This window comes from Neodiprion fabricii, chromosome 6, assembly GCF_021155785.1.
Source record: "Neodiprion fabricii isolate iyNeoFabr1 chromosome 6, iyNeoFabr1.1, whole genome shotgun sequence".
Lineage (NCBI taxonomy): Eukaryota > Metazoa > Arthropoda > Insecta > Hymenoptera > Diprionidae > Neodiprion > Neodiprion fabricii.
Genome location: NC_060244.1, coordinates 22653717 through 22670043, shown reverse-complemented (window position 1 = coordinate 22670043; position 16327 = coordinate 22653717). Strand labels below are relative to the sequence as shown.

At 39.4% G+C, this 16327-nt stretch overlaps 1 protein-coding gene across 14 annotated transcripts in view; it reads left to right on the top strand.

The window, feature by feature from the left end:
- Positions 1-16327, top strand: part of LOC124184613 (protein groucho-like) — a 56510-nt gene that overhangs the window by 16535 nt on the left and 23648 nt on the right. For 10 of the 14 annotated variants that reach the window (XM_046574519.1, XM_046574515.1, XM_046574516.1 and 7 more), the window contains exons 3-5: positions 8753-8862; positions 9058-9121; positions 13200-13247. In XM_046574519.1, the coding sequence (XP_046430475.1) occupies positions 8753-8862; positions 9058-9121; positions 13200-13247 (222 nt within the window). The remainder of the gene's footprint in view (positions 1-8752; positions 8863-9057; positions 9122-13199; positions 13248-16327) is intronic. The other 4 variants (XM_046574524.1, XM_046574522.1, XM_046574526.1 and 1 more) reach the window with 2 other exon arrangements.

Here is a 16327-nt window from a genome sequence, read left to right as displayed (position 1 = left end):
TTTCACGTATTATGTCACTATACAAGCGAGTAACGCGTGTGTTGTGTGTGGACATTGTCAAGGCGGTGGATATAATTCGATTGTTAATTCGATAATCAATGCTGGATTGCAGTTTGTATAATTCTCTACCGATTGATGGGTGGGATATGATGGTTGCAGCCATGTTATTAATACGCTCGATACGCTGTATTTTCAAAGGTCCGCGTACACGGGGCACATTCCGTGACGTCTCGATCAAGATTTTACGTCGATGTAGCAAATTGGTTTCGTCATTTTTATTGTATGAAAGTGTAAATAACGACAAACGCGACGGTGTTTCTGAATTATGATTTCAAAAGTTGAAACAAAAACGCCACTTTCTAAAATCTGATAAAAATCAGAAAAATCATGTGAAATTTAACGAAATTTCTGATGGATATTTTTTGGCCCATATTATAATGAGCTTTTACGTTAATTCTTACGTCAAAAATGGAATCCAATAATAACAATAATTAATTTTTTTGTTGTTCTTATTTATCTTTTGAAGTTATGAAATCTCGCATGTTTCGACGGGTGTTGAAAATTGTTTTTTTTATGTATTTGTAAGATTTTTCTGAACTTTTACAGATTTTAGAAATTGGCGTTTTTGTTTCAAGTTTTCAAATCATACTTCAGAAACGCCGTCGCGTTTTTCGTCATTTACTTTCATACAAAAAATTCAATCTTAGACATCGACGCAGAATCTTGATCGAAATGTCACGGAATGCCTCGTACACAATATACCAAAGGTACACACATGTCCACCTACACATCATGGGTTGTATTGTTACACCTACAGTTCATTCGATCGCGTGAAACAATCAGTTAAATATGGTTGGAAAAAAAAAACACACATAAACAACAAATTACACACGTATCATTAACGTATGTGTGTATATGTATCATTTTGTTACACCTTTGTATGAATTTATGGAATAATCGCGTGCTATATGTTTTTTCCTTTCTTCTTTTTTCCCGATATACCTTTTCTTCTATTCTCACGCGGAATTATTCGAAACGGCCGGTATATAAGGCAGCGAGTAATATATTGCCCACCATTACAGGTTATCTCGGGCCTTTCGTTATAGTCACGCTCATAACTCTTATTATATTCTCACTGTCCCGTGTGCGTTGGTGCACGATGCGTCGGCCTGTATAGGTACACGACCGTTTTATTTCTAGAGACCTGGTACACGTAACAAATATTGGTGTTCCACATACACATATTTACTAATGGCTGTGCCCGTATATATATATATATATATGCATATACATGGGTATATGTACACCTACATTACATACCGACGGTGTCGAGCGATAAAATCTATCACAGACGGGAACAAGCCGCGTTCTACCGTTGTTTTGTTTTCGATTTGTTTTTAGTCTTTGAAAAAAGTTTAAAAAAAAAAACTAAAATGAAAAAAAAAACAGAGAAGAAGAAATAATCCACAACGCAAGCGCCTCTCTTCAAGCGTGACGTCATTAAAGAAAAAATACTTTTTTTTTTTTTATCATTCCTCTTCTCATATACTTATGCGACAATTCGTATAACATGTCGTGAAAGTATTATACATTGTTGTATATTTGTAGTACATTGTTATGTATTCAGCAGAGCAGAACAGAGCCGAGAAGTATCGGTATTATCTTGAATTGCGATTCGCTTCGAAAGGCAGTTTTGCTGATAAAATTTAACCGCAATTGCGTGAAACAACTTACTTGGTGGCGGGAACGGGAACAACTTCGTTATAACAGATAGTTTTTTTTTTTGTCTGCTGCAGTACGATTTTTATTGTACGTTTAAACGTCAATGATATAATACTTTACTACTTGGAGAAAAATTATATGCTGTAATATTTTACGTTCGTTTCGCGATCATTGTGAAAGATGTTGAAAAAGTCTCTTCAGTTCGAAAAGTAATCGCATCGTCGAGAAGATCGGTCGATTGGTTTTAGGTTATTATTATATGAGGAACCGCCGCCACCGCCACCGTCTCCTCCTCCTCCTCCTCCTCCTCCTTCACCTCCTCCTCCCCCTCCTCGTCCTTCTCCTCCTCCTCCTCCTCCTCATCATCATCGTCTACCGCCAATATGGAGCTTCGATAAAGGAGGAGAGAAAAAAGGAAAGAGGAGGCGAACGAATCGGAAATCTATCACGTAGGTGTACGTACGTATGTATTTATGTACAACCAAGCGTGAAAAAATCGAGGGGGGTCGATCGCGTGCGCGTCGAGTGTGGTTGAATTACTGCATATTTAAATGGTAAAATAAAACGTAATACTTTGGAGGAATGTTTGCCCGAGGGATAGTCGTATAAATTAATAAGGCTGAAGTTGGTCAGAGCGTGATGTTTAAACGTCTGCTACGAATTTGAAGTAAATAAAATCGTCATTTTGCATATCTATGATTATCTGAAATTTCAGCTGCGTGTCGCATGATAGAATAATCTTAAAAATCCAACATTATTCAAAATCATTACAAAGACGCCGGATATTGCGGATTGGTTATTTACTTGTTAATTTTTTTTATTACTCCCACCCCAACGTTTGCCGTTACATATACACCGAAGTTGTACAGAATTTTAATTAGTACTCGTGAAAATTAAATATACCTGTGCAACGAGACTCTAAAACTCTACATGATTGATGATTACGCCTCGGATGCGATTTGAGTAAGAAGGAGAGAGTGAGAGAGAGAGAGAGAGAGAGAGAGAGAGAGAGAGAGCAAGAGTGAGACGGAGAATGAATTTGCGGCAATTGTGGGGCCTGCCGCCGGCCTGAAGGGCGGGAGGGGGGGGGGGGTGACACGCCGGGTTATGGGTCGTAGGTCTATAATCCGTATCACAGTGACAGTGTAACGGTTGAACCGTGGAACACCCCCACGCCCTCCGCCCTCCCAGGAGGAGCCGATATATTTTAGTTGAAAACATTCGAGTTCCGCAGGCAATCGATATGAGAGTAGAAACGCCGCCGATGCCCCGGGCCGAATAGTTATATATAGGTAGGTATATACATACACACACACATATATATGTATACATATATATATATATATATTCGTAACTATACGCGCGGGTGACTTACACCTACGTCATATATGGGCATATGTATAAGTCATCGTGTGTACATTCTTGCGGTGTTACGCGATTCCTCCTCCTCCTCCTCCTCCCCCGTCCGCCGCCGCCGCCAAAACCCCCGCCGTTTACCGTGTCTGTGGTACAGGTAAACGGCTATATAGCATACGCCATGGATACGTACATAGATACATATATAGGTAGGTGTGTGATGTATTTCATAGCGGGGATCGAGCCAATGACGTTTATTATAATATACCCGGGAAATAAATGAATCGAGATTTGATAGGTGCGTGTGTAGGGGTATGTCATGTATAGGTATAACCCATAACGCCATCGTGTTTATACGCGTATACCGAGAGTGGTACGCATGTGTGTATATGGAGTTAAATTTGGAACCGAATGATTTAAGTTTCCGCTCAAGTATTTATAAGCCTCTTTTGCGTCACGGATTCATCTATCCGTCCGTTCCCCGCCTGACCCCCTTTTCTCAGTTTTTCCTTCATACCCACCCTTACAACCTGGGTATAAAATAATTACAACAGTAATCGTCGCCGCTGATTCTCTGCTATGCATAACGGACGGTATTTGTATGTTAACGTAAACGCAGAGGCGAAGCGCGAGACATTCGGACTTCACATCGTTACATCCTACAAGTGTACCACGCATGCTCGCGTCGTACCCTTTCGTACATCTACACACGTGCAACGAACCACCCACGTTACACTTCTGTCATCGTGCAACCTGCGAAGCTGCAGGGATGCACGCTCCGACACGCGTACGACGTAGTGTACCACGTATACACGCACAATACACGCACACGCGTGTAACCCGTAAGTACGCGTATATGCCGGGCGACGTATCGAGCGAATCCGATTACATTATACGACTACCTCCGGCTTTGATGTATACCTCGTGTACGTACGTTTTCCTCTACAACGTGTGTATGTGTCGTGTAATATGTCTCATGTACACCCTCTGCGAGAACCATCGTGACACATGTCCGGCCCTGTAGTAGTAGTAGTAGGGTGCGTCTGTATTCATTAGATGGTTATATACGCTGCTGTGTTATGTAGGTATACAGGGTATACCTACATACTTGGAGGAGAAGGAGGAAATGAGTTCACCGTGTGATGTAAGAGACATGTGCACAGGTATATGTTTACTGTATGTGCGAAAAACACACATTATTATAAATGCGTGTATACAGATTTTTATACATTTGTTCTTGCTGCTTGGTATTTGATTCGAATTTTTTTAATTTCTACCAAACATTTCGCAAGGATCATAAAAGTTTGGCGTGTAAAATTATGTTTAAAGTGTTGTTGCGTTCTTGTTTCGAGTACCTATGTAGTACAGTTTGGGTTGGAAGATTCTGTAATACTTAGTTTTCACATCTCTCTTTTATACACGTATGAAAAATTCTTGACGGAACTCTTTGCGTTCAACGGAGATTTCGCACAATTTTTTTTTTTTTTTTTTGGATAGATTTTTTAACTATTGATATTCTCATTTGTTTATTTGTTTATTTATTTTTGCCTGTTACATGTCTCGTTACAGTTTGGAATGACGAGGTATTTACTGTTTGTTTGAAGAAATGAAATCAAGTGTAATTGCAGATTTTTTGCTCCGGCTTAACGATCCGGACTGAGTGTGAATAGTAATAAGAATAATTGGAACGTGTAACGTATCAATGCGTTAAGATTTGATTTCAAAAGACCCCGTTTTTGTGTACAACAGATAGATTTCGATAAAATGTCTCGAATTGAGAAATAGTAGAAACTTATGTTCTATGACGACTTATTTGTCAATAAACTCAACAGCTTGCAGATTTTTTTAGATGGAATTCGAAACGATGCTCGAGGTTTTTCGAGTGGCAGCTTGGCCAACATCGCACCGACAGGCATATCTCTCTGTTCTTTCACTTGAACGTGATGAAAATACGACATATACATATATGTATACATGTATACATGTATGTATACCTACTCGATCGTTCAAGCCGTTGTAGAGGCCTGATGGATCGACGAAAACTCAACAAACGCACACGCAACGTCGTTCGTGGTAGTTTGTTACATTAAAATTTGACGAAAGTGCCGGATAATGGTGAATTGTTGATGAAACGGCCGGCGCAACGTAATGTAAAACGCCACGATAAAGGGTGTACATGTTTTATTGATCAAATACCGACAGCGACAACCTGTTCGATGACTTTGACGCCGCTTTTGATGATTGCAACAAGTGAACGACTCTAACACACCAGCAGCCAGCCCGCTGCCTCTCCATTTTCTGTCTCATCAACCCCGCACAGAGCAGCCGCCGCTTTGAACCGAATTCAACAAGTGGCCAAATCATTCTCTTCGCTTTCGAAATGAAAAATCTGCGAACAAAAAGCAGCCAAAATTTCAATATAAATTCTAAATCGGACGAAAATCATATGCGGTAATCGTCACTCCGGCAGACGTTTGTCTCTCTCGTTTCCGAATACTTTCAATCGTTTCGTACATCGTGTCAGGTTGTGCCGAACGTTAAACCTAACATTACACGTGGACCACCGCTGTCGGTATCTGGTGTTATCTGTCCAACGATCGGCGAGCCTGGAAAGGAGGTGACGGATTTTTATTGTGGATATTCGATTGCGATATGGAGGCGGCGGGGAGGAGGGTGGACGTAAATTAGATTGTATATCTCTGTCTCGAGAGGTTGAGTCGTATAACGTAATTAACCTCCTCCGAACATGGAGGAGAATTTGCCGCGATTGTACTTATAAGCTTTGATACTTTTCATTGTTAATTTTGAACATGCGGTCGGTGGGAAAATCGATTGGTTTAAAAATCGTTGGGTGTAAACCGTTTTATCGTGTTTAAACTTTTGACCTGGAATTCGTTAGAATTTTTCATTCCAATTAAGATAATATTAAAAGAGAGTCATGATAGTAAAAGTTTTGGCAAAACAGTTTACTCGTTGATAGGTAGCTATCTGCGTGATATCCGGTGATAATAATTGCTATGAGAAACGTGACGATGATGTGTTTCCGGTGAATTTCACTGTATCATGAACGACGATAAGCAGATTGAATCTGGCTGGTTTTGTACGCAGGCAGAGCAGGTCTTTCTAACTAACACCGACGTTTTAATTGTTATCTTAAAACGATCCGTGGGGTGATAATTTGTTGATATACCGTCTGCGAGGCTGCGCGAGGCGAGGTGAGGCGAGGGTGAACCGGGGTCTTATTGATGTGTAGGACGACGGAGAGAGAGAGAGAAAAAGAGAGGAAGTCGAAGGGCGACGGTGGCGGAGGTAAAAGGGGAAGAGGAAACGACGGTGTATGGAGTAGGGAAGTTTTGTGGAGCGAGTCTCATTAAGGACGCCTTCAACCCCAACTCTTCTTATATACGATAGAGATGATGCCGTATGCCGACTACACTCGCCTCTTCACCTTCTCCTTTTCCTCCTCCTCCTCCTGGCTTCCGCTAGTCTTTTGTAGAAGGGACTTTTCTGTATGCACCGGTGTTCCCTTATACTCGTCTCACTCTCGTTTTTCAATCCTTTTTTTTCCCTTTTTTCTCTTTTTTATTTCTTTCTTTCTTTTTTCAACTTTTTTCAACTTTTTTTTAATACCTTTTTGACCAGCGCTTTTTTTCCTTTTCTGTTGCATTCTGCGTTGGTTTGTCATCCTTAACTTTAACCCCTACTTGTGCTGCAGATCAGCGCTTCTCAACCTTGGAATGAAAATCGAGCTTCAAATTTTAAAGATTATACATACATGTACAGCTTATAAAAAATTGATATTTAAATTTGATGATGATGCTTTTATTGCTTGTCAGATTGTTTAGCATAATGTAATTAAACCCTGCGTCTTCACTGCGCACACTTTAGTGCTAAGCGGATATTGCAAAGCTCTTATTGTAGCTAAATTTGAGAATTTTTTTAAAAATGAATCAGAGAAAGGTTTTTAATCCATAAACTATTGGATTACGATATACATATATTTTTCTGTATTCAAGAACTTTTTTACGGAGAATTTCATGTAAAATGTGGACTGTCTACAGTGGATACCGTGTATCAAAAAGTAACAGCGAGGACGGAGGTTCAAAAAGTTCATTTCCAAAATCTGCTACGTCGCCAATACAATTCGTGGATGGCCAATGAAGAACATCGAAGTTTCGTTACCGCTAATTGTGATAATTGACTGTTGAGTGTTGTCACGATTGCTTAATTGATCACGTGTCAATGAAACTAATCGCAGTTACGTACCTACACGTTTCTCCCTTTTACGTGACGTGATTACTGATCTGCGTGTTGGATTCGAAACTTCTTCGGTCTTTGTTACCAAGTGGTAAAAACTTACTGCGGCGAAGAAATCCCAGAGAATTTTTTAGCCGCCGAGCCTTTTTCGCGGATTAATCATGTTTCTTTTCTACTCGGTAGCCGATGATTGAAACCTTGAGCGATAGAAACTTTTCACTCTTGTTGTAAGTTACAGAGCGGCTGACCGCATCGTACAGTCAACAGGATTTCACGACTAACGAGGTGTGCGGAGAGTCTTTATCACAATGGGTTAACCATGTTACCGCAAATTGTACCTTTCTTATCGTGTTGCAATAACGAAGCAATTATCTTCGAGTTGAAACTGCCGCTTGTAACAGCGTGGATATGTGCAATGCAATATTACAGTAATCGGATAAAAAGTGTCCGAAAGTATAAATTAAATACGATGATACAACCTACTACTTACCAAGTTTTGTGAATAAATTCCTTTTATTTGCCTGGCTGGAATTTTAGTCTGTCAAAACTTTAACCCACGTGCAATTATTACAGGCGGATTTACGCGAAATCCTTAAGAAACTTTTCTCTACCCAAGTCACAGCTTTAGTGAGTTTGTTAATAATTTTAGTGGCGTGCTAGTTTGAAAACAAGTTAGATATGCATGGAGTAAGGGTGATAATTTTTTATCTAACCATTTTTATTTGTATTATTATTATTTTTATTTATTATATTATGATTATTACTCGCATTTACACTTATTCAGTGGCCTGTCGTTGGTTTATACGAGTCGCGGAGTGAAACGACGACATACCGCACGATTATTTTATAAAAAAAAGACGCGATATTATATAATAACGTGTCATAAAAATTATAGACAACCGAATGACTATTTATTGTAATATTATGCACGGAACGTTACTCGCTAATAACGCATTATTGGATTTTCGTCGCCGCTCTTCGGATCGAGCAGCTCTGTACAGAATACATTATTCAGAACTTTACTTGGCAAATGAAAAGAAAAAAGAGAAAGAAAGAAAATAGTGTCGACGATTTTTCAGTTCTGTAATCTCCGATAATAAAATAGCAGGTAGCCTGTGTTGTTTTTTTTATTATTATTTTTTTTTTTCTTCATTTCATTTCTGGTTCGTCAGCTCGAGCGAAATTGTCGAATCGCGTACCTTTTGTTTTACGTTGTATGCGAAAAGAAAATGGTTAAAAAAAGAAGATAATAATTCATTAATAACGAAATGTCAAAAGCAGAACATAGTTTTTTCGTTGGGGGATAAAGAATCGGATCTTTTTTTTTTTTTTCTTTTTCTTTTTTATTTTTATTCTCAACTCGCGCGAAACGGTCGTAAAATGAATGTGATTTTTAAATTCATCTTCTTTTTTCCAGGGTGGCGGTGGAAGTGCAGCGGGGGCTGCCGGCGGGCTGAAATTTACAGTCGCCGACACCTGCGAGAGAATCAAAGAAGAATTCAGTTTTATTCAGCAGCAGTATCATTCGTGAGTTGATTTTCGTGTATTTTCTGTTGAAATGTATTTACCTATGACCTCTTGTTTTCTCGATACTTTTACTTACCTATCCTAATACTCTTTTCTATTCACACCGTACCCACAACAACGATGATTATCTCTCCTATGCGTACGTATTCCTTTTGCGCGGCGATTTTCATTTTTCTACAATTCTTCATTTTTCAGGCTGAAGTTGGAGTGCGAAAAGCTAGCTAATGAGAAGACTGAAATGCAGAGGCATTACGTAGTGGTAAGTTGTTTAATTGTTACTAATTATTTAAGCGCTTTCTCGCCGGCGAGGACTTTTTCACTTCATACGTACACACGCGCACACACCGTTTTGCCCGGTTTACGAGGTCTTTTCTTTCATATTATATGTCTGCTATTAGTATTATATATAATATATACGTAATTAATTATCATTTTAAAAACAAACTAATTTCTTTGCGTATAAGAGCGATGGGTTCCTTAAATGCGTCATCGACGTTTATAATCTCGATTCGGTGTAAACTCGTTGAAAATTTTTTCCACGCCACCGATGCCGAGTAGTTATAGTTTCACAAAAACAAAGAAAATGGTCGTAAAATTATAAATCGTATTCAAAGTTTAGTTGAGTAAAAACAGTACCTATAGTTTTCTTGCGTGGTTCGAACATGTGCAATGGACGCTATAGCAATGGGGGGATATACCGCAAGCTGCGGTGAGAGTCAGCTGACGTTTGAGGTCTGCACAGATTTTCGTCACGCCCAATTTTCGCAAGTGGATATTTTGAAAAACTGGTGGTTGTGCTGTTCTGTTTTTCGTCCGAGATGGTTGTTGGTACGTATTCTTTGAAACGATGTTCAATAAAAGTTTATACACTTGCGAACGAGCGTACACTTTGTCATTCAGTCGTGCATTACGGGTACCTAATACCGGACACCCGTTTTTTTTTCTCTTATTTTTGTTATTCGTACAAAACTTGCGATTAATCGTCTCAGTGATGTTTTACCGTGGCTAAACAATCGTATTGCAAAACCGAAGAAACGTAAGAAAGTTTCAGAGTTTTTGGGCGGTTCTTCAATTTAAACACGCGAAGCAGCACAAAGAAAACCTACATATATCCCGTGAATATGAAGTTGGTAACGTTATTGTAACGGTTCGCGTTACGCAAAAGAAAAATAAATGGTTATTTCGCAATTTCAGGAATGTCTGACGGTGTGGTGAATTTTAATATGCCAAAATATATTGATATTTTGAAAGCTCGACTACCTCAGTTACTATAAAATTGCTAAACAATGGTTTTTTCCCTCACGTTTCGCTACGTTAACGTTACTAACTTCAGTCTGGTAATCCTTGAAGAGAACGATGAGGATTGGATTCAGTGCTGCAATTGCAAGGAATGGGCGCATGAGGCGTGCGCAGATATTCCTGAGTTCTCTCACCAATACATTTCTGACCATTGCAAGGTTTATTAATTTTTTAATCATTTCTCTCTGTTCGTTACTATCAGTGTCCAGTACCTATTAGGTGCCGTTTTTCTAACTCGCTAGTTGTCAGTACTAAATGCAATAATATTTTTTCCTTAGTTTAACGTTAACCATTAAAAATACCAGAGACACTACGGAAGATTGTCATAAAAATAAAACAAATCATACTTTTGCGTAGGTTACGATTTTATTAACGAATAACCTTATGTTTCCGGCACTGTGGTGACTTCCCCCTATGCACATATACAAGGGAGCAACTTCGTGCATAGTTACGCGTTATATCATATTATACAAAGAAAAGTTAGTCCGACGTCAAATTTTGAGACCGTCGATGGAGTAATAAATGTTTTTTTTACACAATTAGCGAGCACTTAAAATTTTCTTGGATGAAATGTCATTCCTGTCGGATTGGCTCGATTTTCAATAAAAAAGAGTGACATTTGACTCAACAAAATTTAGATAGTACGTACATATGTACCAGCCTACATATATTTTGACTGGACCAGCGAAAAAGAAGGATGGCACGAACGAGGGAACGGACGGACGGATGTACGGAAATTGAATACTCGAAATGAAATATTAGGGCGTATGTCATTTGTTTGCGAAAACCGCCCCCGCCCCCGCCTCCGACCCCGACCCCGACCCCCGGTAACAACAACGCGCGACGCGCAGTAAAGATTTCCGCGAGGCGGCATCGCACCCCCTACGCCGACTGTACATCCCTGTAAACTGCTACACTGACGTGACACACCAGGCAAGCGGACTACCAGGGTGTTGGGGACGGGGATGGGGATGGGGGTGGGGGTGGGGGTCCGTCGTCCCGACGGGGAACGGAGGGGCGGGAGGTGGGGAGTTCACCCGGTAATCGATATCTCCAAGTAAACGCGGAGAGCGAGGGAGAGACAGAGACAGAGATAGAGAGAGGGAGGGTCGGGTAGACGGAGAGAAATGGAGAGGAGAGATGCAAACTGTTGTCAACCGTCGACGCTATTATATTATCGCGCTATCCACATTTTCCTCCCTTCGTATAATATTGTACCATTGCGTATAATACATACGTGTACATACACACACACACAAATATATATATAGATGCGGATGTATGTGTTTAAAGAACTATCCACCTATTATAAATATAATATTTACAATTAAATCCGGGAAATTTTTCGCTTATCCGCTCTTTCGGTTTATTTCAAAGTATTCCTCCATCCTAGTTTACGAGAGAAATTTACTCGAATTTCCTGTACGATAACGCGTGAATTTGACGGTCATTTTTTATTATAGAAATTATTTCAATTCAATTTGATATTATACGTGCGAAATAAAAAATTTAAAAAAAAACATGGATTTCAGAAAGATGTAAGAAAATTTGTAGAAGCTGGTTAATTACAGTCGGTTATAGCTCTTCGATCAATTATTTGTTAATGGTAAAAGATTTGTAATTGGACAAATTGCGCGGCGTAAATGTGATTTAATTATTCGCGGATAGGCGATCAAACACGGTGAATATCACTTTGCCGACGCGTTATATTATCATCATTCTGCAGTATCGTGGTAATTAGGTACTTACGTATTCTATAGTTTGCGGATCACTTAGTAATTAATTTTTTTTTGTGCAACCCTCGGGATTCGCAGTTCGTAATTGATATGCGCGAAAGAATCTCTCAACTTTGCGTCGTAGCGAATATAGCCATATCTGTCCAGAGGATCTCGACGAAAGGAGAGAAAACGAGGGTGGTCCAAATTATGTTGCGTTTTCATTTCTTGTCACGTCAGATCGATTAACCGGTAAAAATTTAGTCTACAAATATTTAGCGGTATCTGTTATACCGATTTAAAATTATTTTGCCTATCGATAAAATGATCTTGAACAACGTTGAAAGGTTGTTTTCTCATATTTTCCAGCATTATCCAGCACGTAATGATCGTAATTATTAGGTCTTTTAAAATGTTCGTACAATGTGTAATATTTGACGGCAAACTGGAGCGAAATGAAATTTTTCTTCAACCGAAGATTATTCAAATTATAAAAATATATTATAATATCAAGTTATCAAATGGCATCGAAGGAACTAGCGCGTGTAATCAATTCAGCGGTAATGTAATGAAAAGTGTATAAGTGTAAAAAAAAAAGAAGAAATAAAACGAGGACAACGTACAAAGAAACGAGAATAACCTGTACAAGCGAATAAGGAACAAGGCGTTAATCGGCGTAACGTACTATAAAACTGTACTCTATAATTACCTAGTACAGACATAGAATCGCATTGGCGAAGGTATGCACGAGCCTATATATAGCCAACGATACGAATACCCTCGAGGGACGGTTGTTATCAGTTGCATTATTAAACTCGAATATTTCCGTTGCTCCAGTTATCGATTTCGTATCTATATTTATGCGTTTGCGTGTGTGTGTGTACTATATTTACACACGTGCTGCATCGTGTCGCTTAGCTTTACCGAACAAGAGGTCGTCGGATTTTGGTCTAAGGGACATGCTTTACGGCCGCTGCTGATTATGTTATGTTATATTATACGGATCCGGTAGATGTTGGAAATACGTTATATAATGCGAAGAAAAGGAATGAGGGTTTGGACACCGATAATAAACGGCATTCCCAGTGCAACTAATACATGTTCTTCAAGTTCATTAAAAAAAAAAAAACCAAAATAACAAAAAAAAATAATACTGACGCGAATCGTCGTTAATCATTGGTTAATATTATTAAAGGTTATTCTCGTTTTATACGCAACTTGGTATTTGTTGCACCTTGCGCCTTGTAGATATTATACTTATATACTCGTTGATCTCTTTCTACATAATTTATTGCTGCGCTATCTTAACATTTCTTTCTGTTGCAGTACTATGAGATGTCCTACGGGCTCAATGTCGAGATGCATAAACAGGTAAATGTAGCTTTCTGCAGATTCTTTATCTTCACGTTGTCGTTAAAGAAGAAATTATTTTACAGTCCTTGAATGTACCTCGTGTATGCGAGAGAGTAACTAGGTTACTAGAAATCATGCCGCTCGTTAAACTTCCTTGAAATCAATGACAATAATGATAATAATGGTACTAATAAAAAAATGATGAAAATTTTTTTTTTTACTGTTACGCACAACTTCCTTGTGAATTAATTTACAACTCTTCAGCAATTGCGCGTTCATACGGAGTAAAGCTGTTTTTTTTTCACCGTACTGTTCATCCTATCCTTAAGCGGAAAAAACGAATCCTGCACGTTGTAATTGCAAAGAGTAGAGTAAACCATATTTTGCATACGGAAGGTTGTCAAACTCGTCCGTCTTAAATCTTGGGTCACTTGTCGGTTCGTCATTTCTAAACTCGATTAGTTGTTAATTTGTAATCGTATAATGTATATTAGGGTGATCGACAAAAAGGATTTTTTTTGATCTTAGCCTCGAAAATTTTAAAGGTAAGCTCTCTAGCTCGAGTTTTAACAGGTCGATTTCTTGATTTGTTAATTACTCTTCCTTGTGTATGCGATGTGTGTTCTATTGATAATAAGGAGGGGTTATTCACTTGTTGAAATCGCGGACCGCTTTGAAAAGCGGTTACTTTGAAATCGCTTGAAATCACTTAAAATCAGTTGATATCATTGCAATCGCTTGACATCCGATCTACGAGTGAATAGGAACCCCCTCGGATGATACTTATACTTTTTTACAGAGGTTTGAAAACTTTGAAGAATCAGCTTCAAATATCTATGCATGAATTTGAAAAATCTTAAAAGCTTGCGGTTATTTTAATCTTTAGTGCCAAATTATGAATGGAAAATAAAAATTGAAAAAACGATCTGTTCGACTTGACTTAGAGAGCTCGTTTTTTTTTGAATATCCTTTTTCTGTTTAATATTCACATTTCAGGGGGTAAGAGCAAAAACGATATTTTTATTTTTTTTTTGCAATCACCCTTACATACATCAAACATACGAGTGACTTTGTTACATACATTTACTCTCAAACTTTAGCGTCGTTCATAATCTTTACTCTCTTCCACGTTACCATTCAATTACGTATTTTGTGAAACGCAGTTTAGGCCAAGTCTTTTCTATTACCGCAACACAGAATCGATGTGTCTTCGTGCCGCGTGCTTTCTTGTGCTTTTCATTTTGTACAATCCTGCAACATGTCATATTTTCCTAAATCTTTCGTTCTCTTCACCCCTAATAATCACGTACTTTTTCTTCTTCCAAGCTCTGTTTCGTAATTTTTGAAAACCTCTAAACTCGCGATGTGAATATCGCATCACTTACTCACGTTTAAACACATCTGTACGTAATCTCTATCGACCACGTATACTCATATACCTACGTTGGCCATTGATTGCTCCAAGTTGTCAACTATTTATGTATATATTAATATATGTGTATGTATGTATGTATGCCTAGATATATCCTCGAGTCCACCGCGAAACCCTTCGCCCCGCCGCCCTTAGGGCAACCCCCTACCGCGCGTTGATATTCATTACGTGGCGATCATTTCTCACTCTTGTTCCAGGGGTGTCGGCTAATGGGCGGTGGTGCGGGATCCCCATCCCCATCCCCATCCTCGCCTTGCCGCCCCTTATTCGCCGACGCTTCTTCTCCGCTCGTCCTTTAGTAATAATTGCATAGAAATTGAGCGAGGAGCGAAATTATTTTTACGCGTTTCTTCAAAATTCATTCGGTATGCCTGTATTTTGTTGTTCCGTTTATTCGTTTATAATTTTTAAATACTTTTACACGTTACACCTGTATACCTTATAATTTTTACAACTCGCTGAGAAACGTAACACGGTGATGTGAATTTTGACGATATTTCATTGGTACAAATCCTTCGTGTCGTGTGAGTTGTACTTTTTTTTTTTTTTTTTTTTCAATTCATTTCATATAACGTAAGGTATAATTTTTCGAATACAATATGTACGCGAACGACGCACAGCACAGACGTTATTACAGGTGCAGAGCACTTCGGAAGTGAGACTGCGACTCTGTTTCACGCACCCACACCCTCATCGACACACACACACACACACACACGCAGAGGTATATTTTATATAGGTACGCTCGGTACTTCTATAATCCTTTTCAATTTAATCCTCGAATGAAAACAATCTTCCCTTGCGGCACCTCCCGAGGTCTTTTTACGTTTTATACCCTTTTTACCACCACCACCACCACCACCACCACTACTACCGCCGCTGCCCCCCGCCAACGTATACCGGCAACCACCCTCCATTCCGCCTTCCTTTTTAAATCCCCCCCTCCCCCCCCCCCCCTACATATATGCCATACTACTCTATACTCCGGTATTTTTCTCTCTTTCGTTGCCGTCAGATTTCTCTCTTTTTCCCTTTTTATCTTTTTTATCTTTTTTTTTTTTTTTTTTTTAACTTCATCTTTCCCCTCCCCACCCCTCCCCCATCCCTCTCTTTCTCGCCCTCTCTCACTCGCTCCACGCCGCGGTTTCTTTTCTATCATTTTTCTCCCTTGCAATTCCCGCGCCTCTCCACCCCTCATACCATCCAGCGGCTAGTCTTCGAGTCTCGGTGTTGCGGCCGCCGCGCCGCGCTTTTCCACCACTTTATCCCTCGCACGTTCTATAAACCCTGTACACCTATACAGTGACGATTACGATTACGACGACGTCGACGACGATGTCTGTGCGCTCTGTGCTTTGGCTAAACTCAAATTTGTTGGCCATGTCCCAGTTTCGAGTTTAACTTAACTCGTAAAATATCCGCCTTCGTGCTTCCTGCAGTATAATACATTGACACGCGTGCACAAACCCAAACACCCACACACACAAACACGCGCGAATTATTATTTATATCACACCGTGTATCACGCTATTGTGTTTCTACGTATTGCACGCCTTATACGTAGATCTATGAATTATTATTTATTGTACCTGTTTTCTCGGCGTCCTCTATACGTAGGTACACACGTGATATGGAAAGGTGGATATCCTGCACACGCTCGTAATAC